We start from the raw sequence: 19,870 nt of genomic DNA on the forward strand, positions 1-19,870 counted from the left end.
GTTTCTTTTTGCAGAAAGAGGGTACGGTTGAACCCTCTTCCTCATCAGTTACGTTCTAGCCGCATCCAATCCTTGGCTGCCGCCTAGCTCTCAATAAAGATGGAAAAGGAAAAGGGAAGGGCGTCCCAATCTCACCCTGACTTCTCTTTCCCATTCTGCCCAGGATACACTTATTTCCATGCCATTGAACTAGGCTTCCTTGAGGCATATTCAGTAGCTGCAGTCAGGAAAGCAACATCCCACTTCCTGAGTCTTGCTCAGGATTGCTTCCGCTCTGACAGACCATCTTTCCCCTTCCTTTCCTCACCCCCAGCAAGGCTAAGAACTGGGTGCTCTCTTAGCCTCACAACTTAAAACTGCGGCGGATGGAGTAATTTGTGGAACAGTGCTTAGAAGAGGAGAGTACGTTGTCCTGGAGCATTGAGATCTGGCAGACTTTGTCTTCCTCATAGTGGGAAGGACCCAAGAGAGAAGAGAGGTTAAGATTGAGAACAGCTTGTGGGTGGGGAGGGGCAGCCGCCAGGAGAACACATCCTGTGGGGAGGAGGCCAGCGGAAGAGGCGAGTGCTTTAGCGTCAACACCTCATGTCTCCTGGTGCCAGGAAAGGATTTATCATATTCCCTGATTCTCAGAGTTACTGAAACACAAAGTTATTTGAGGCGGAACGGTCAGAGAGAGTGCCAGTCTCAAGGCACAGCCAAATGCTAAGGCCACTCTCTTGCTGAGGCCTTCCTGTGATCCCACAGGATCCTAGTATCCCCATCTTTAGAGACCCCTTTTCTAACAAAGGAGACAGTCTCCACAAAGTGAGGGTGGTCCTCTAAAGCACTGGTTTTCTTTAGAATTTACCAGCAGAGGGCCTGAGGGACAATGGCACATCTGGATTTTTGAGTTGTTTTGTCCCAGCTAGGTAGGGAGAAGATGGGGCGAGTACCCTGTCCCAAGTAGGGACTGGCAAAGCCTTAGGTCTGTCTCGTGTCTGGGTCCTTATTGTCTAGAAGAGTGAGTAGGTTATCCTGGGGGATCCGAAGCATCTCTCTTTGGCCTAGGTGCTTCTGAAACATGGAGCGGGTGGAGTTATAAGGGAGGCAAAGCAAGGGGTCTGTTGCTCTGTCTGCTTCCAGGGCCATGGGCCTGGCAAAGACCACGATATACTTCACTCCAAATTTAAAGAAATGATGAAATAGTCTGATCAGGAGGGAATCCTAGCCTGAAAAGAATTATGGACAGCTGTTCACTAAACTCTGTGGTCTCCTTGACCGTCCTGCCCTTCTAAGAATATCGGGGATACTGACAGAGAGACAAAGGCCCAGTGAGGCAATATTATCAACCCAGAAGGAACCCAGCAAGTATTGGAATAGACAGAGGCCCTGGCCCTGGGCCCAGCCGGTACGGCCTTTTCTCTGGAAGGTGAAGGGACGCGCCAGTGGCTGAAGAGGTTTGGGGTCACTGGGGGAAGCAAACCGTCAGTCAAAGTTGCCCTCTGGGCAGCCCTTTCCCACTTGGTTTCTCAGACTCATGAAATGTGGTGAGGGGAGGAGAGGCTGTCTTTTCTGTGTCTTGTTCTTGCTGCATACATAAACCAGAGGCTCCTGTTTGGGGAACGACTTCCCTCCCATTCTCAGGAGTGTAGCTGTTAGGACTTAACAGTCTAAGCTCTGCTTTGCTGCTTCTTTTTATCGGTTTGATTCCCTCCCCTTCCCCCATCACATGTGCGAAGAGTTGTGTGGTGTTTTTTTTAAAGCATAGGAGACAGGGCATCTAGGGAAAACCGTAAGATTTTATAGGAAACTGAATGCCCCTCCCTTCATGTTGAGTCTGAAAGCCAAAGCTCTCAGGGACTTGGGTACAGTGACAAGAAGCAGAAAATGACATCGTGGAAGAAAGGTCAGTGCTGCCCCGGCCTGTTGTGATGTGGCTGCCATGGGCGGGGGGGCCTTCCTCTCTTGGGCTGCCCCAGAGGTGATGGCTGCTTGGCCTTTCCCTTTGCACTCCTCATCCCTGTTACTTGGTCTCGTCTGTTGGAGACACTTGTGTCCGTGGAATCCCAGGCCAGGAAAGAGAGCAGTTTGTGAGGCTGGTGTGAGATGATAGCGTGACTGCCGGAGATGGCAGCGGTGACAGAGGCCAAATCCACATGCTGCTTCTCACGAAGATGCAGGGGCGGACGTCTCGGTGTTTTCTGGAGGTGTTTCTGGCTCCTAAGCCTGGTGGCCCAGAATGAGGAAAACCTTTTGGGCCTGGTGTGACTCAGCTTATTTCTGTGCTTTTCCCCCCCTCCCTTTTACCATTTGGTTACTAGAAGGTGGGAGAGCCTTGCTAAGCCCTTAAAGAGAAGGCAGTAGTACTCCTGCTGGGATAATTTCTTCATCCCCTCAAAGGGCCACAGCCAAAGTGTAGAATCTTTGATCAAAGGACTGGTCTTTGGCTTGTCCTTCCTCCATTACTAGGCCCACCAAGTGACCCAGGGTACTTCTCTGCTACAGGAGAAGTGGCTGGCCAGGACACCTGGAGGGATGCAGATTGGCAGAATCCTACAGTTTGGGCCTACGTGCCTGACTGGTCCTGCCAATGTGGGGCAAAAAGAGTTCATGTCAAGGCTGGTCCTCCCCTCCGTGTTCATTCCACTCGCCTTGCCCTTCCTGCCACAGAACCCATTCCTCCTGGGAGGTGGGTGTTGCTCTTGGTGCCAGACCTCTGCCTGTCCCCAGACACAGAGCCACCCAGAGGGAGCTGGGGAGGTGTCCTCTCCCCAGCTGTCTCCTCAGCCCCTTGTAGTTTCCTCCTGCATACATGGTGCTGAGCCTTCCCCCTCCCCGCCTTGCCATTGCTGCACTTGGCTGCCAGCCCTCCTTCCTTGCAACAGCTGTTTTCTTGGGACATTTTCATTAGCCACTATCAGCTAGAGATTCTTCTGTTACCCATTGACTTATTTCTTACTGTAAAAGCTACAGCCAAAAATCCATGCTGGATTAAGTTAGATTGCCCAGGTTGGACATTTCCTCCGCTGGAGTGTCTCTGTGGGGTGGCCAGTAGATGACAAAGGGGATAAACCGCTGGAGTCAACCCCACCTGTATCTTAAGCTCCCTTCTGTCTGCACTGTCAGGGGGCTTACTTCCCTTCATGATTCTGCTGCTCCTCAAATCATTAAGAACCCATTTTCTTCCTGATTTGTCCTGGCTGTTTAGTGACTTTCATTGGAACCAGAGCTAGATAGCGGGATCAGGACCCGGGATGGAGGAGTTAACACTTAAGTGTATGGGCTTTAAGAATTAAGCATGTTTGGGAATAAAAAATTTTGCAGATCGGCCAGAACGTTCTGTGGACACAGTTGGGGGGCACTGCTGCTGTGCCTGGATGCATTTCTTGCTCCTCCGCGCATCTGACACATTCCTGTCCTGTGAGACCACCAGGTTTGGGTTCTCCTTCCCCACAGGCCTCGAGGCTGAATCTTCTGAGCCGCCCGTCCCAGCAGGGGAGGTGGGTGGAGTGGGGGCCGTCCGACTGGAACTGAGCTCAGTGGCTGACGTTGTCACGTCTGGTTTGAGTGAACAGGGCTATTTTTATCCTGACGTGGGAGGTTCTTTCACGTCACATCCACCAAACTGAAATCCGAAACATCCCAGAGAAGGTTGTTTGTGAGACGCTCTGCAGAGTCTCATGTCACCACGTCAGGCTTCACTCGGCGACATCTGCAGAACCCGGCTCGGCAGCCGCTGCCCGGAGGAGAGCTGGCTTTGTAGACGGAGTGCTCCCGGCAGCGTCTGGGAGACGGATGGGAAGCAGCTCGTTAGGAGCACTCGGTCTTCCCCCGCATCGGCAGCCTGTACAGTATGCTGGCCTTGCCGGCTTTGCCGCTCTTTCACAGAAAGAGCACAGTTTCCAAACTCTTCTGCTTCTCCACTTAATACACGCCCTGCTTTCCCTCAGACTCCCAGCCCGCGCAGCTGTTCTGTCCCATGCTCCCTTGCCACCATCTCTGAATGAGGGGAAACAGTGTGACAGAGTCGCCCAGCAGCTCTAGGGTTGGCTTTTGTCAAGAGGCATCCACGGCCACTGGTGGGAAGGAAGCATTTCCCTTCCATCCAAGCACTGAGTCCATACTGATGCAGGAGGGTTGGATGTGAGGGACCTTTGAGCTTTGTCACACAGAAGACGAGGAGCTGTAGCTGGAGGAGAACATGGTAGAGATTCCTTCTGATTCCTGAACTGGCTTTAGTGTGCTGTATCGCACCCGTGTGTTCATTCTCTCTGTCTAGCTCTCTGTCTGTCTCTCGCTCATGTTTGTGTAGCCCTGACTATGAAAAGAAATCCTTTTTTGTTGGGTTTGATTGGGTGCCTGCAAAGTAGTTTGGGGAGACGATTCTTCTTTAACAGAGGGCTTCCTTACCCAGAGTTGGGAGAGCCTGGGAAATGATGAGGCAAGCTTCCCTTTTCTCACTCCCCTTCCTCCCAACTCTGTACTCCATCCACCACTGACTTCTCCCCACATTTACTGGGAGATGCAGGCTTCTCCTAGTGCTCTTGACAGTGCCTTTAACTCTGTGCACTTGGAGTCTTGGCAAAGGCTGGTTTTTATGAGGGCAAACTGGGCTTTTGCTCAGCCTTCTTACTCCACTCCATGCTGAGCACAGGAGCAGCTTCCCATCTGCTACCTTAACCTCCAGGCCTCATAGTTATCTGATTCCTTTTAAGCTTGTTTGTGAACTCCTGGCTCCAAAACCAGAATTCCTTTGTCCTACCTGAAGCCCAGAAATGTTACCTTCCCCCTTGCAGCAGAATAGTCTGGAGTCAGCTGTTCCCTGGTCAGATTTTCCCAGGGATCTCTAAGAGCTTTCCAGATCCTTCTGCTCAATCCCTGACGGACGTATTGCTACCTAACCTGCCGAAGACAAAGTTTAGATTAGAGAGTAGGAGTTCTGGCCTTCATTCTTATTTGGGAGAAACCCAGGCACAGTTCAGACTAGTGTTCAACCTTCCTTTGCCCCTGGAGAGGGCCCCGGGCCCCTAGCAGGTCCCCAAGCAGCTGATGCCACTGCTCACAGGAACTCCATGTCAGAGAAATTTTGAAGTCTGGCGAGCTTATGAACCAAGACTCTTAAAAAGAAATGCAGTGTGAGAATTTGAATTATCTGAGAGGTTTCCTAACATGTTTTTGCCTTCTTTTCTCTCATTCCTTGAAAGCCCTGCCGTTCCCTCTCACACATACTCATTGGCCACATAGCTCGTGGTGGCCTCTGTACTTAGGTTGGCTAGTATGGGAACAATATGGCCCAATGAGAGATCAGTGCCTAAAAGATGTCAGAGGTCATGGTTCCTATCCCAGAAAGGCCCAGATTCTTCTCTTTAGCCAGGCTGCTTTGCCTATAAGCAGATTGAGTTCCCCTACCTAAAGGTGTTATAGGTTGATTAAGTCACAGAATCTGAGAAATGGACAGAGACTCTGGCTGTACATCTGCGAGTCATCCTTCTCCAACCAGAGCCTCCCAGCAAGCTCAGAGATATGGGTGCTCACTCTAGGTCTTGTCTTGAAAGTTTCCCAGAGAATTTCAGATGTCCTTCTGACATTCAATCCAGGGGCTCCAAATTCATTAAATTCTGCAAGTGCAGTAAATCTTCGCTAAGCACCTACTATGTGATAGCTCCTGAGGAATACAGAGACTAAAATGAAGCAGTCTGCCCTCAAGGAGCTTACATTTTGCTAGGAGATAGGCCATGTAGAGAGTGAAAGGGGCAAAGGAGGGATCAGACCAAGTGCACAAGAATATTTGAGGAGGGGAGAAAGTACTAATAAGAAGTGGGGGAAATTGGGAAAGAGGACTCAGGGGTGAGAGCACCTGAACTGAACCCTTCAGCTTGGGTTTTTAAAGGCAAGAAAGAAAAGGGAATAGTAGATTCCAGGCATGGAGTTAGTAGATGAAATAGCAAGTTCCTGAAAAACAGCTAAGCAATGTGGCAGCTAGGTGGCGTAGTGGATAGAGCGCCGGCCCTGAAGTCAGGAGGACCTGAGTTCAAATCCAGCCTCAGACCAAACACTTGACACTTACTAGCTGTGTGACTCTGGTCAAGTCACTTAATACCAATTGCCTAAAAATTAAAAAAAAACACACACACACAGCTAAGCACAGAGTCTTGGTTCATTCAGGCTGGAATATTGACCTGAGTGAAGGAAAGTCATGTGAAATGAGTTAGCAAAGGGAGATTGGGGCCTGATTGTGAGAGGCTTCAAATGCCAAGCTTTAGGAGATTTTTGTCATGGGAGCAGGAGAGAGCAACTGATGGTGTTATAGCACAAGAATGCCACCCCCAGATCTATGTCTTAGGAAGCCTGTTATGGCATCTATGTGAAGGATGGGTTAGAGGTGGCAGAAGGAAACCAAATGAGGAGTGGTCAGGAGAGTCCAAGAAAGGTGCTGTGGGCCTGCCCTAGGCTCGAGGCTATGTGGGTAGAGAGGAAGGGCCGGGCTCAGAGATGGCTGGAAGGTACACTTGGAAGGACTTGATGATTGGTCACAAAAAGGGACTGAGGGAGGAAGAAGAGCCCGTGTGGCTCGGAAAATGGTGGCTTTCTCCATAGAAATAAGGAAGTTTAGAAGAAGAATAGACTTATGGGGTCAAAATGGTAACTTCAGTTATGGACAGATTGAGTTTGAGGTACCGACAATATATTGACGTACGAATGTCCAGCAAGGCCTAGTACATCCGGAGACCCTTATTGAACGATAGCAGTGAATGCTAAGGGACTGAGGAGAGAGAGAGGTCCCATGACTGAGCTTTGGGGAACACCTGGTCCCCCTATGTAGTGGTTCTGTGTCATGATCACTTAATCAGATTGAGAAGCTGGAGGTTCTGTGCCATCCTTTCTCAATTATGTGTCATTGAAAATAAAATGCCAGTGGTAGCTGTAAAACTTGGTGATGGTTTTCAAGGCCATGGAGTCATCCAGATTAATAAGAGCCAAGTCGTTGACAGAGGAGGTCCATGAGATTGGTGGTGGTGGTTGCTGTTTGTCCTTCATTCTCGAAGAAGACCATGACATCAGGGAGGTGATGCCATGACATGCAAGTGAGTTAGATTTAAGTGAGGCAGGGCTGTGCAAAGTCACCAGCCTCGCTTTCTCCTCTGGAACTATCAGGGTCCAGTGATAAGACAGAGATAGGACAACTGGAGATGGTCCTCAATGAGGTTGGAATGCTTTTTTGAAAAATAAAATGAGTGCCTAGCCATTCTCCGTGACCTCAGAATATTGAAATCAAGAATATCTTCTCTGGTGATCCTGAAGCAGTCATTATGTCCTCCCTGCTCTTGTTATGGATTCCAATGTGCTGGGTTAGTATTGAGTTGCTCTGATACATATCACTGTAGGGATTGATAATACAGAACATTTTGGCAGTTTCTTGAAATTATAGGTGTTAATCTCCTGACTCAGAACACAGTCCAACAGCTTGGTTACCAAGTAGGCATCAGAGAAGATCATTGTCATGAAAAATTTGGTGAGAACAGTGGAGTTGGCTCCTCCTGCCAGGCCTTTCTGTGAACATTTGACTTGGGGTCCTGTCTCCCTGGCAGTAACTATGCCAGGCACCCCAAGCACCAGACCAGAGCTGGTGGTGTCCAGTAACATGGTGATGGGGCTCCCCAGCCTGTCCTGCCTGGGCCCACACTCAGAGCACTTAACAGAATTCTTTGTGCTGCTCTTCTACATGGAAAAAAGAGGGACCACAAAGAGAAAACAGACTAGTTCAGTGTGGCACTTATGGGGACTTAAGGCATTGTGGACTGTAACCATCAAGACCTGGAGACTTGAATAACAATAATAATAATGATGATAGCTGACATTTATGTAGCGCTTTGAGGTTTATAAAGTACTGTACGTCCACTCTCTCGCTGGTGCCTCATAACAGCCCTGTAAAGTAGGTAATATACGTACTGTCCCTGCTTTTACAGATGGGGAAACTGGCTGAGAGGTTGTGACTTGTCCATGGCCTCACAGCTATTAAGTAGCATCTCTTCCTAATGCCCACAAAGGCATCCAGCACCTCTGTCATGGAGGAGGTGGACTCCTGAATCGGTCTCTGCAGAGGAGAAAGCCTTCTTTGGCTGACACCCAGGTGGGTCCCATTTCTTCTTGGGAGTCTCTGCAAACCTTGGGTGATTATGGGCCTGACATTGTATGGCAGGAGATCAGACGACCAGGAAGCACCCCACAGAAGCTAGCTCTTTTTATGTCTTCTTATACAGGGTACTGGGTGTTTGTGGGTATATGGATATATGTGTATATGCATGCCAGAAAACATAATTTTTAATTGCACAGACCACAAATAACTAAATTGGCAGCATGAAGGTAGGGAAAGCTAAAGAATGAATAAGAAATCAGGCTGTGTTAGAGTAGCTGTATCCTAGGGATTCCTCTTGTAAGGCATCAGCCTCACCTAAGCCCGAGTGTTGGATTAATTCCATGTACAAGAATGTGACACTTGATACTAAAAATAGCCCCCATGGGCAGGTGAATGAAGAGTGTTTGCCACTCTGCTCACCTAGTACTAAACAGGCCACAGGTTTTCTCAGTAGGGATCCCAGAATGAGGCCTGCTCGCATCTCCCTGAAAGTCATACGGGGTAATGTGCGCAAAGACATCCTTTAGGTGTCTCCCAAGGAAGCAGAAGGCCCTGAGGACTTCTTAGGGTAAATATCAGGAAAAATTCTTCTTCTAAATAGATCTAATTTCTTCCTCAAAGGGAACTTTGAGAGGAGGTGAATAAAGTCAAAAGCCTTCCAAAGAGGTGGCTTCTGGGAAATGGATTTTTCCTGCTGATTTTTCAAATGTGAGTGCTAATGAAATAAACTAGCATAGAATCCTCAGGAATACATGGTTGGACCACTTTTCATGTCTCTAAGATCTGTCTCCTTCCCTCTACTCACATGGCCACCCATGTCCTCGTCACCTCTTGTCCGTGCTGATGCATCAATCTCCCAACTAGACTCCAATTCATTCTCCATCTCAGTGCCAATGTAGCTTTCAGAAAGCCCATGTGGTCTCGTTGCCCAGCCCACTTGAGAAGCGCCTAGTGCCTCTCTGCTGCCTTTAGGGTGCCCACTTCTCAGCCCAGACCCCGGCCTGCTGCTCTAGACTCATTGCGCATCAGGCCCCTTCACACACTCTTCATTCTCAACAGACTGACTCAGTGGATGACTCCTCAGGCCCCTCTCCCTGCCTCTGCACAAGGTGGCCCCTGTGCCTGGACTGCATCCAGTCCTCCCCATGCTGCGTCTCAGAATCTGGAGCTTTCTGCAGGGCTCAGCTCAGGTGCCACCATCGCTGCCAAATCCTTCCTCATCCACTGGGCTGTGAGTGTTCTTCCCTTCCCCCTCAGATCTTCTTCCACGTGCGTATCTCTTTGTGTGCTGTCTTCATTCCCTGTGCCCAGTGCCGTAGAAGGCCCTTGAAGGCAGGGACTTTTTCTGGTTTTGTCTTTGTAGCCCTAGCATTTAGTCAAGCAGCTGGTGCCTCATTAAGGCATGTTGTCTTTTTAGAGTGTAGCACTCAGTTGGCAGTCGTGCGCATTCTTCATATGTGAGACAGAGATAAAATCCCAGCAGTGTGGAGCCTCCAGGGTTAGAAGAGTTTTATGGTAAAGCCACAGTACAGATTCTGCTGGGCCTGGATGTCTGGGATATGCTCTGCTTTGAAGGTCATTAGATTATACTGGGAAATAAGCCCCATTCCCACATCAGAAGTACAACCTCACTTCTAACTCCAGACTTACTCGTGTTCCTTTGACCCTGGTCCCTCTCTTTTTCTCCTCCTTGCCTATCTGCCAAATTACCTCTGTCTCATCATTCTAAAATCTGCTCAGAGCGCTTTGCTTGTGGGGCCTGAGGGAGTATGGCATAAAGCATTGGGTTAAGGGAAAATAAAAGCCCTGTCCGTCACACATCTATGCTCCATATCCACATTTATTAGGAAGAGCAGGAGGCATGATTGAGGGGGGAGTCACACAGATATGGTTTATATTCTTGTTGCATATGAAGGACCAGTATGTCAAGATCTTACATGCTCTACTTCACAGGATCCAGTGAGACTCTATAGAAGCTGCTTGGTAACATTAGAGTGCTAGAGTCCTGAGCTCGCTGCTTTGCAGACAAGGTTCTGTACACAGGGTGGCTAGATTTGAGCCTCACTTTAATTTCCTCCGGCCCACAGGGTGAGCAAATAGGATGGCAAAGACGCAGCAGGCCTTTAAAGGTTTTTAGCTAAAATACTCTGAAGGGGTACCAGTGGAGCAGTACCTCCATGACCCATTACCCTAAAACTGCTTATTCAGTCCCTGCTCTGTGCCCTGCATTGTGCCAAGTACTGAGGATGTAAGGCCAAAGTGAAAAAATACCCACTCAAAATGAGCTTGCCTTGTAAAGGAGAAGACAAGTACATATGGAAATATAGACAGCCTGCATACATACGAAGAGAAGCCATTAGTGGCTGGTGCTTCCAGGAAGGGCTTCATGCAGAGGATGATGCCTGAGCTGCATCTTATGGGAAGAGAGGGACTATACGTGAGAGGTGAGGAGGCACACCAGGCTTGGGGGACAGTCAGTGCGAAGACCCAGAGAGCGAGAGAGAGTCTCTTGAGTAAAGGGCAGAGAGAACCTCAGATGGAGTGCAGAAGGAAGAATGCTGTCTAGCAGACTGGGAGGCTAGACTGGAATCAGGTTTCATGGGGCTCTCAGAACCAAACAGAGCAGTTTACATTTTATCCTAGAGACAGCAGAAAACCTTTAGAGTTGGTTGATTAAGGGAGTCCATGGTCAGATCTATATTTAGGGGAAATTCTTTGACAGCTGTCTGTAGGCTAGTCTGAATTGGAGAGACCCTTGAGAGAGGGAGACCCATTTGGAGGCTGTTGAGCAAATGAGGGATTGGATCAAGATGGTAACCGTGCCAGTGGAGAGAAGGGGGTCAGATACCAGGTGCTGGGAAAGTGATTTGGCAGCTAAGTGGTTATGTGGTGAGAGCAGGAGTGAGGAGTCCAGGATGAAGCCAAGATAATGAACCCAAAACACTGGAAGGATCAGGGTGACTTTGACAGGAAGAGGGAAGGGCTTAGCAGGAGAGATAACGAGTTTGGTTTAAGACATGTTGAGTTTAAGATATCTCTGGGACATCCAGTTTGAAATGTCCAAAAGACAATTGATGATAGAGGATTGACACTGAAGGGAGAGATGAGGAGTCCTGTGCATAAAGGGGATGGCTAAGAAATCGTGAGGTTATAGAGAAAAGAAGAGAGCCCAGGACAGAAACACGGAGAACACCCACATGTTAAGGGACATGGTGGAGAATAAGGAGCTATTAGGTAGGTAGGAGGAGAACCCAGTATCCTGAAAACCCAGAGAGGAAGGCATGTCCAGGAGGGTGGTTAGCAATGCTGAGGTAGGAAAGGAGGCTGAGGCTGCAGAGCTGAGTGATTAGGAGGAAAGGTAGTACAGGCAGCAGGTGTAGACAGCTATTTCAAGGAGTTTGGCTGAGAAAGGGACCCTTTTCTGAATAAAGCTAGGTGAGGGACTCCACAGTACCCAAGAGTAGGAAGTTAGTAGGACTCTCCGTCATTGAGAAGAACGCAGGAAGATAGCTCTTGACTTCCTCATCTGGTCTTGAGGCTGTCTTCTAGCTCTGTACCAACGATCCCATGAGCTCAGGTGGTTTCAAAGATGCCAACGTCAGGGAGAAGTTAAACTGTTTTGTGACACAGATCTTGCCAATGTTTGTAGACAATATAAAAATCAAATTGTACTGTAGTTTTCCTTTCTTTGAAAGCAGTGTTAGTAAATGAGTTGCCTCTCTGCCCCTCATAAGTTTGGCAGACATTGGAATTATGGGTCTTACCTGTCTTTCCTTTTTCTCTCCTGCAAATAGCTGTAGTCGAGAACTGAATTGCTTTTTGTATGATGCTTAATATTGTTTGCTAAAATGAGTTTTGTGTTTTAAAAGTAAACAATTGCATGGAATTGTATTTTGTATTGCATTTCTCTAAGGACAAATTCAGCCAGAGTTTCTGCCCAGGGTCTTTGACTTCCTTCTCTAGACTGTTGACCTTCGACAGAAGGAAAGTTCTCCCACTCTGCAGTAGACATTTGCTTGCCCCAAGGGTATTTACATTTGTTTGGATTCCGTGCGGGTCCTAGCGCCCTGCGTGTCTCAGTCAGTCTGACCAGCAGCGCTGTTCCCTCTTTCCAGGTACCAGAGGTTTGGAGTGTTCGCCTTCCTCTCCCACCATGAATTCTTACTTTTACAAGTTCATGATCAACTTGCTGAAGAGGTTCAGCAGTGAGCGCAAACTCCTGGAGATCAGAGGAGCCTTCATCATCAGGTCAGCCTTCGCCTTCTTCCTCACCAGGTTCCTGCTTTTCCACGTTCTAGAATCACTGTTTTCTTTTTTCCCCACCATGGTCTCCTCCCTCCCTCCACCCTATTCTTTTTCTTACCCTGTCTTTGTGCTTAAAGAGAACTCAGGACTTCTTCAGCTACACCTTGAACATCACACCTCGTTGCTAGTGTTGCCTTTTACAAGGCAAGTCAAGGTTGATGTTTCAAAACAAAGAGATTCATTTTTTACATATTGAGAGACCATATTTTCCCCGGAGGTTAAATATCCTCTTATTAAGCTCTGTTGTCAGATCCTATTTGGTGGGGGAGACAAATGAGCCAGATGGAGCATGAAATGAGGCTGAGCTTTAGGGAGTCAGCCTGCTGAGCCTCGTGGTTTGTCTGGGGTCAGCGGTAGCACTGCCTGGACCAGGCTCTGCTGTTGAGACGAATCTGGCGGCCCCGCCTCCTCCATGGTATGTGGGGACTGGCCTGACCCGCGGGCTCCAACACTGTGATCTGAAGGGGAGTTGCTGAGCCTGAACCTTTGTTTCCCACTTGACTCCGGAATGGGGTCACTGGAAGAGCGGCCTGTGACAGCTGGCACAGTGTCACCTTCAGGCCCATTGAATCTAGGGCACAGAAGCAAATTCTGATGGAGTCGCTTAGGGGTGTGTCTCTGGAGAGGCCATGCTGCCCCTGGGTACTGTCGAGAATGGAAAATTTGTTCTGCTCCCCGCCTCACGGGACTCACCATCTAAATGAAAATTCAGGAAGGCATTCCATGATGGAGGATTAAATGCTGAATGTGGCATTCTGTATCGGAAGTGTAAAGCTGCTGCCAGGCAGCCCCAGAAGGCAGAAAGCAGGGTGACGAGGAGGAGGATGGTTTGCTTTCCCTCAGACCCCTCCACCCCAGAGAGGGAGCTCCGATGACAGCCGGGCAGTGCAGTATGACAACGCTTTAAAGAACATCTCTGCTTTGTCCAGCTCCTCCTTTCGAGGAATCAAAAGGAAGGAAGGTGACTAGAAACAGCAAATCCTGTCTGCTCTCGCACATGAGGCGTTCAGCTTTGATCTCCCACTTAGTGTGGGCGGCAGGCAGCCTGGTGCAGTGGGCAGACCCGAGCCTGAGGGTCTGTGCTGAGTCCGTGGGACCTTGAGCAAGTCCCTCAGGGCCACCTTCTCTTTTCCAGGCCCTGTCTCTGACGTCTGCCTTGCCCTTCCTCCTAGTGTTACTGTGAGGAGTAAATGGGACAGTGGCCATGGAAAGGCTTTGGAGGCTGTGATGCCCTGTTGACGGGACAGTCTGGGAGGGGCCCAGCCTCTCTCTGTGATAAGAGGGCTGCTGGTGTGTTTCTGTTTTTCTTGGACTTGGGCTCCTTGAGGCAGGTGAGAATGATGCAGCTCTTGCACTCTCTGCATTCAGCCACATTGATCGAGCACCTCCCAGGTGCCGGGTCCTGCGCCAGGTGCTGAGGTGCCTTGGACACGTCCTCATACACACAAGGTGGTTTGGCTTCACGTGACGCTCAGCTATCTGAACTATCAAAGGACATCTCACAAGCACATTTTGGAGAGAAAGAGAAAATCCACAGAGAGCTCCTGTCTCCTGATTCCTAGGTCCATCTAAGCCAGACTGAGCATTGGCCCAGGCTCGTGCCTAGAGGACCAGGGCCTCACCTGCCATGCCTGGCTCCCTGTGGACAGCCTAGCTGCCTGTGGTGCCTGACGCCAACATCTGGGGCCACAGCTTCAGAGTCAGTCTGTGCCCAAGTTCAGTCCAATCTTGGACTGAGATCTAGCACATGCTCCCAGCTACTTCACCCTCAGCCAGCATCACCCCAGCCTCTCCCATAGGAGAGGCAGCATGACGTGACTTAGTGGATAGCAAGCCTCGAGGAAGACCTGGGTTCAAGTCCTGCCTCTGATGGGCAAGTCCCTATACCTTTCAGTGTTCTAGGCAGATCTTCAAGACTCTCAAGTTGTAGGAAGGGAGTGATGATCTGCGTTGGTGGCAGGAATTTCCTCACCTGGCAGCTAGAGAAATCCCGAGTTAAGACAATCCCTGTCCCGTTATATTCCCCGATCTCCTATTTGGGGTTCTTCAGCGGGTTTGTTGATGTCTTTTCAAACCGCCAGCCTCTCAGTTCATTGGCCCCATGAGCTCACATCGCCTCCACATTCACTCTGCACCAACCACCCACAGCACTCATCCCTGAGATGCTGGCCGTTACCTGATAAGCAGCCTTCCTACAGCCCCTCTCTGGTCATCGCCTCCTCTCCTTCCATGTCTCCTTCTGCCCTTCGGTCCTATTCCAGCTAAACCTATTCTTTGTCTTTGAGGCGATCTCCAGTCCTTCCGTGGCTCACATCTCACTTTGGTGAGCTGGGCCTTGTGTTAACCAATCCATTCTACTCCAGTCTTGACCCCGGCCACCTTCTCCTCCTAAGGATCCTCCTTGATCCTACGTCACTCCTTCCTCCTCTTCTGCTTGCCCTCCCAGGCTGCTCAAAGCTGCCAGGGAAAGCCACATAACCACATGAGCCACCCAGGCTCTTACTGTCGCAGAGAAATCCTTTTGTTCTTTGACTCCCATCATCAGTTGTTTGAAACCTTCTCTTCTCTCCTTAAGTCCCCAATATTATCCCTGCTCCCTTCTCTCTCAGCAGATGTCCTTACCTCCTGCTTTAATATGAAAAGCAACTCAGTCATTAATGCTCACCTTTTTTAAAAGCACCTAATATGTGCCAGGCACTTAGCCGAATGCTGGGGTTACAGAAGAAAGCAGAAGACAGTCCCTGCCTTTGAGGAGCTCACGGTGTATGGGGGAGATGCTAAGCAAACACGTATGTGCAGACAAGCGGTAGACAAGGTGAATGGGAAGGAATTCAAAGATGGAAGGCCCTAGGATTAAGAGGGGTTGGGGGCAGCTTTCTATAGAGGGTGGGATTTTAGCTGGGACCAGAAGGACACCAGTAGGTGAAGATGGGAAGGAGAACAGTGCAGGCATGGAGGGCAGCCAGAGAGAATGCCTGGAGCTGAGAGCTGGAAGCTCTTATTGGTGGAGCAGCCAGGAGGCCCCGGGTCACTGCATCGAAGAGGGGGAAGACCAGAAAAGGAGAAGGGGCTTGCTTATGAAAAACAGAGCATTTGTATTTGGTTCTGGAGGCAAAGGGGAACCTCTGCAGGTCGCTGAGTAGAAGGGTGACCCGGGGAGACCTGCACTTTGGGATAATCCCTTTGGTGGCTGAATGGAACTGGGAGTGGAGACTGACAGGAGGCAGGCAGACACTCCTTGAGCCACCCCGTAGCAGCCCTAACAGATTGTTGCAGTAATCCAGACCTGAGGGGATGCAGGTGTGTCCCCTGTAAGGCCAGAGACAGAGGAGAAAAGGGGGTGCATTGGAGAGGTGCTGCAGAGATGAAATCAACAGGCCTTGAAAACTGTTTAGATAGGGGGTGGGGGAACAGTGAGGAGTCCAGGATAACCTTGGTGCTTAATGAGCACTCATCCCTTGGCTCTGGGCCTCAGACCCCCTTCATCTTCACCCACCTTCTGTGCCTTTATTCCAGTTCCTGAATCAGAGTGGCCCTTCTCCTTTTGAAGACCATCCCCTCTGCTTTTACCCTTGGAACGTTCCCCATCAGTTGTCCTCGCCCTGGAATCTTCAGTCTCTTCCCTACTGGCTCCTTCCCCACAGCCTACAAACCTTCTTACATTTATACAGTCTTGATTCTGAAAGTGCCTTCCTGTATTTCATCCCCACAGGTGGCTTTTCACTCCTAGGGTCCTCAAAAGAATCATCTGTACTCACGGCCTCTGTTTCCTCACCTTCACTCACTTCTTAAATACTTGCAGTCTGGTCTCTAGCCCCACTACTGCACTGAAACTGCCTTTCCCAAGATTCCCAGTTATCTCTTATCTCCACTTCCACTGGCCTTTTCTCTGCCCTCATCCTCCTGGACGCTCTTTGACCTTAATGCTGTTGACCATCACTTCGGCCTCAGTGCTCTCTCCTGCGGTGACTTTCCTCGCACTGCTCTGTCCAGACTGTCCCTTCCCGATGTCCCCCCAGGATTCTGTCCTGGAGTGCCTTCTTTCTCTCCACGTGCTCCCTTAGGGATCTCACCTGCCCTCGTGGATTCAGGTTTCATATCTATGCAGATGACTCCAAAATCCATCTGTCTAATCCTGTCCTTTCTCCTGAGCTCTAGCCCCACATCGTCAGCTCTATGCTGCTCATTGCTTCATGGAAGCCCTTAAGCTTCTTATTCTGTCACAAATGGAAGCCTTCACATTCCCTCCTACCCCAGGCTATCTTCTAAGTTGCCTCGTTTTGGTTGAGAACACGGCTAGCCTCCCTCTTATCCCAGTTCATCACCTTGGAGTCATCCTCAATGACTTCCTCTTCCTCACTTCCCAGTCAATCCTAACTCTCAGTTGCTAAGTCTGGTCAGTTATGTGTCCATGTCTCTAAGTCTCCCTCTCTCCATCCTCCTTTCCCCACCCAGCCCCCACTCCATCAGACCCTCATCGCCTCTTATCTAAACCACTCCTGTAACAGCCAGGAGGCTTGGCATCCTGATTTCCAGCCTCTCCATTCTTCATGCAGCTCCTCAAATCTTCCCGAGTCACTCTCCTGCTCAGAAGTCTTCAGCGTCTCCCTACTGCCTCCTCCTTTCCTGGTATTTAAGGCCCTCTACAACCTGACTCCACTCTGTTTTTCTGTCCTTGTTTCATGACTGTTCTTGTGTTCTACTGCCCAGCCCGTCACACAGGCTTCTCTGGACTTCCCTCCTCCTCTAAGCTGAAGACTTAGCAAGTCAAAAATATGGGTTTTAGTGATAGGAGGAAAGGAAGAAGGCCCTGCAATTTTGCTTCTGCATAGACTGAAGTAATCTCCAAAACAGACCCAAGCCCAGAGTCCGAGGGTTGGGAGGGAGCCCAGAGGCCAGCTGGTCCAGCCTGCACCTGAACAAGGCTCTCCTCTCTGAATAGCACTCTAACAGCTTATCTTTCAGCCTTGGCTTTGGGGGGAGCTCACTACCTGCCGAGGCTATGCCTTCCATTGTTTAGAAGTTTCTTTCTGTGCCACCCCCGAGTCTGCCCTTTGGCAGCAGGCATCCGCAGCTCCTGGTTCTGTTCCCTGCAGCCCAGAAGAGTCCAGCTGGCGGCCTTTCCACCGTGCCACCGTTCACATAGGCCAGCATAGCTCTTATGCCTCATCTTCTCTTCCTCAGGGTGAGTAGCCTTAGCTGCTTCCGTTTTCAGGCTTTGTCATCCCAAGGCACTTCCTCATCAGGGGGCCGTCGGAGGCACTTTCCCATTTGTCAGCACCCTTTCTGCGCCATTGTTCCCAGAACTGAGCACATTCACCATGCAGTCTGATGGGGGTGGAGTGTAGCAAAGCCGCCCGCTCTCCAGTCCTGGACACTGTCTCATTGCAGCTAAAGGCACGTTCGGTTTGGGGGCAGCTCTGGAGCTTCTCAGGTCTCCTTCATCTGATTTTGCCTTTGGGGGTCATGGTGAAAGCAGTTTGTGACCTTGGACTCTGTCAGATCAGCCCCAAACAAGTCTGGGCCACCTAAATGCCAGGTTCCTTACTTCATGTACTGTCTCTTTATGGAGCACAGACCTCCCCCCTGTGCAGAGCCCAGGTTCTCTGGTGGGCCTGAGTCTGGCCTTTCTCCCACAGTGCTTAGCACCCCACAACACCCTTTTTTCCAGAGTGGCCTTTGCCCACAGCAGTGTCCAGGAGACCAGAAGCACAGCACTTTCTGCCAATTCCAACCACCTCTGTGCCCAAAAGCCAACCCATGTCATGCCATTTTATCTCAAGGACACCAATCAGCTCAAAGAGAAACATCTGGATTCTCAGAATTCTGGAGGCAGCATGACTGGTAGATTTAGTGCTCGCTTAAGGCAAGGAAGACCCGGCTTCACATCTCATCTCCAGCCCTCACATGCTAGCTGTGTGACCCTGGGCAGATCACTTCACCTGACTAGGCCTCGGTTTCCTCTACTGTAAAATGAGGATATGGCATTAAGGGGCCTCTGAAGACCCGTGCAGCCCTGAATCTGTGATCACCTAGTCCTGCAGACTTGTTTCTGTTACAGGGCGAGACCCTGCAGGAAGCGTTTAACTGGAAATGGAACTGAACAGGGAGCAGCAGAACCATTGGCCTTCTCTTCATGTTGCTGCTTCTCTTTCTACTCACAACTGCAGGGATAGAAATGGCCTCCACTTGGAGATGCCTGAGATGAGCCCTTTCAAACCTGATAAAGCATTCAGTAAATAATTTATTAACCCTCTCCCACGGCATAACTGTCTATCATCATTAAGCACATCCTAGATTAGTACCCTGTAAGAAGCAAGGGGAGAGAGGGGGAGGGGAGAGAGAGACAGACAGAGAGACAGAGACCCAAATGAGAGTGAAAAACTCTTTAGGTGTGGGATCTTGGTCCTGTTTAACCACGGTTTCTTGGCTGCAGGGCCTACGTTCAGAAGATAAGACAGCATAAAGTAGAGAAGAGTGACTTAGGAGCTTTCTTGAGGTGGTTTCTTGGTAGGTGTGGAAGGCTTGTGTTCCCTCTAAGGTCCAGCATGAATGTTTGCCCTCTCTATGCCTAGCTTTCTGAGAGCACTGCTTGAAACACATTGGAACTGGTGACCAAGTTAGAATTAGTTCACCCAGAGATGAGGAAGGCCCATAGCCCGTGTGTTATCACCCATTGTCTCGTGTTCCATTGTCTTGTGAAACAGTTCTAATTCACGTCAGTATTAGGGAGGTTCTGTGTAGCCCTGTACCCCTTGTCCCTCACTCAGACTTCCCTTAGGAACAATATGGTGTTGTCCAGGGTCTAGCATTCCCCCTGGCCACAGGGGAATGATGCAGAGCCTTTGTTGTGTGGCCCAACCTTCTCTGGCTTCCTCTCGAGTGCCATTTGATTGTGGAGCAGTGTGCCAGAGGGCCAGAGAGAAGCTGGAGGTCACGTAGGACGCTTGTAGGAGAGAGGCCTAGTCAGCAAACCATACCCGCAGCCTTCCTGGGACTTGTAGCTCTCTCTGCCTTCTTTCCTATTCTCTTGGTTCCTGGAATTGGAGGGTGTACCTCCCTGGACACCAGGATCAGGTCATCTCTCGTATCCCCTGCCTGTGAAAATGAGACCCTGTGGTTTTGATGATTAAGCCCACCATATTGAGTACTAGCCTCAGGGCACCAGGCTGTCTGTCCCCCATCTCGAGAGAAGTACATGTAGGGCCTTGGGTTTCAGATAGTCCTGTGGAACAGTCCCCTGTCCACCCTAAAACAATACCACTAGAAGGTGGGCATGTGTGTAAGCTCCCTCCCTCAGCTCCTTCCCACCCTACATGCTAATGTGGGCAGAACAAACACAGGGCTTGTTTTCACATGGACTCAGCAAAAAAGGCGGGAGGGGGTAGGAAGCAGCCTCTTTGATAAAGTGCGATATGAACTCAGGCATAATCCAAACAGCTGTGA

General features: G+C 49.8%; 1 protein-coding gene across 3 annotated transcripts in view; it reads left to right on the forward strand.

Annotated features, from left to right (window-relative positions):
- VAC14 (VAC14 component of PIKFYVE complex) overlaps positions 1-19,870 on the forward strand; it is a 134,354-nt gene that overhangs the window by 68,925 nt on the left and 45,559 nt on the right. For all 3 annotated transcript variants that reach the window (XM_020963592.2, XM_078149343.1, XM_020963593.2), the window contains exon 14: positions 12,235-12,367. In XM_020963592.2, the coding sequence (XP_020819251.1) occupies positions 12,235-12,367 (133 nt within the window). The remainder of the gene's footprint in view (positions 1-12,234; positions 12,368-19,870) is intronic.

This window comes from Phascolarctos cinereus, unplaced genomic scaffold, assembly GCF_003287225.1.
Source record: "Phascolarctos cinereus isolate Bilbo 61053 unplaced genomic scaffold, phaCin_HiC Scaffold_2;HRSCAF=192, whole genome shotgun sequence".
NCBI lineage: Eukaryota > Metazoa > Chordata > Mammalia > Diprotodontia > Phascolarctidae > Phascolarctos > Phascolarctos cinereus.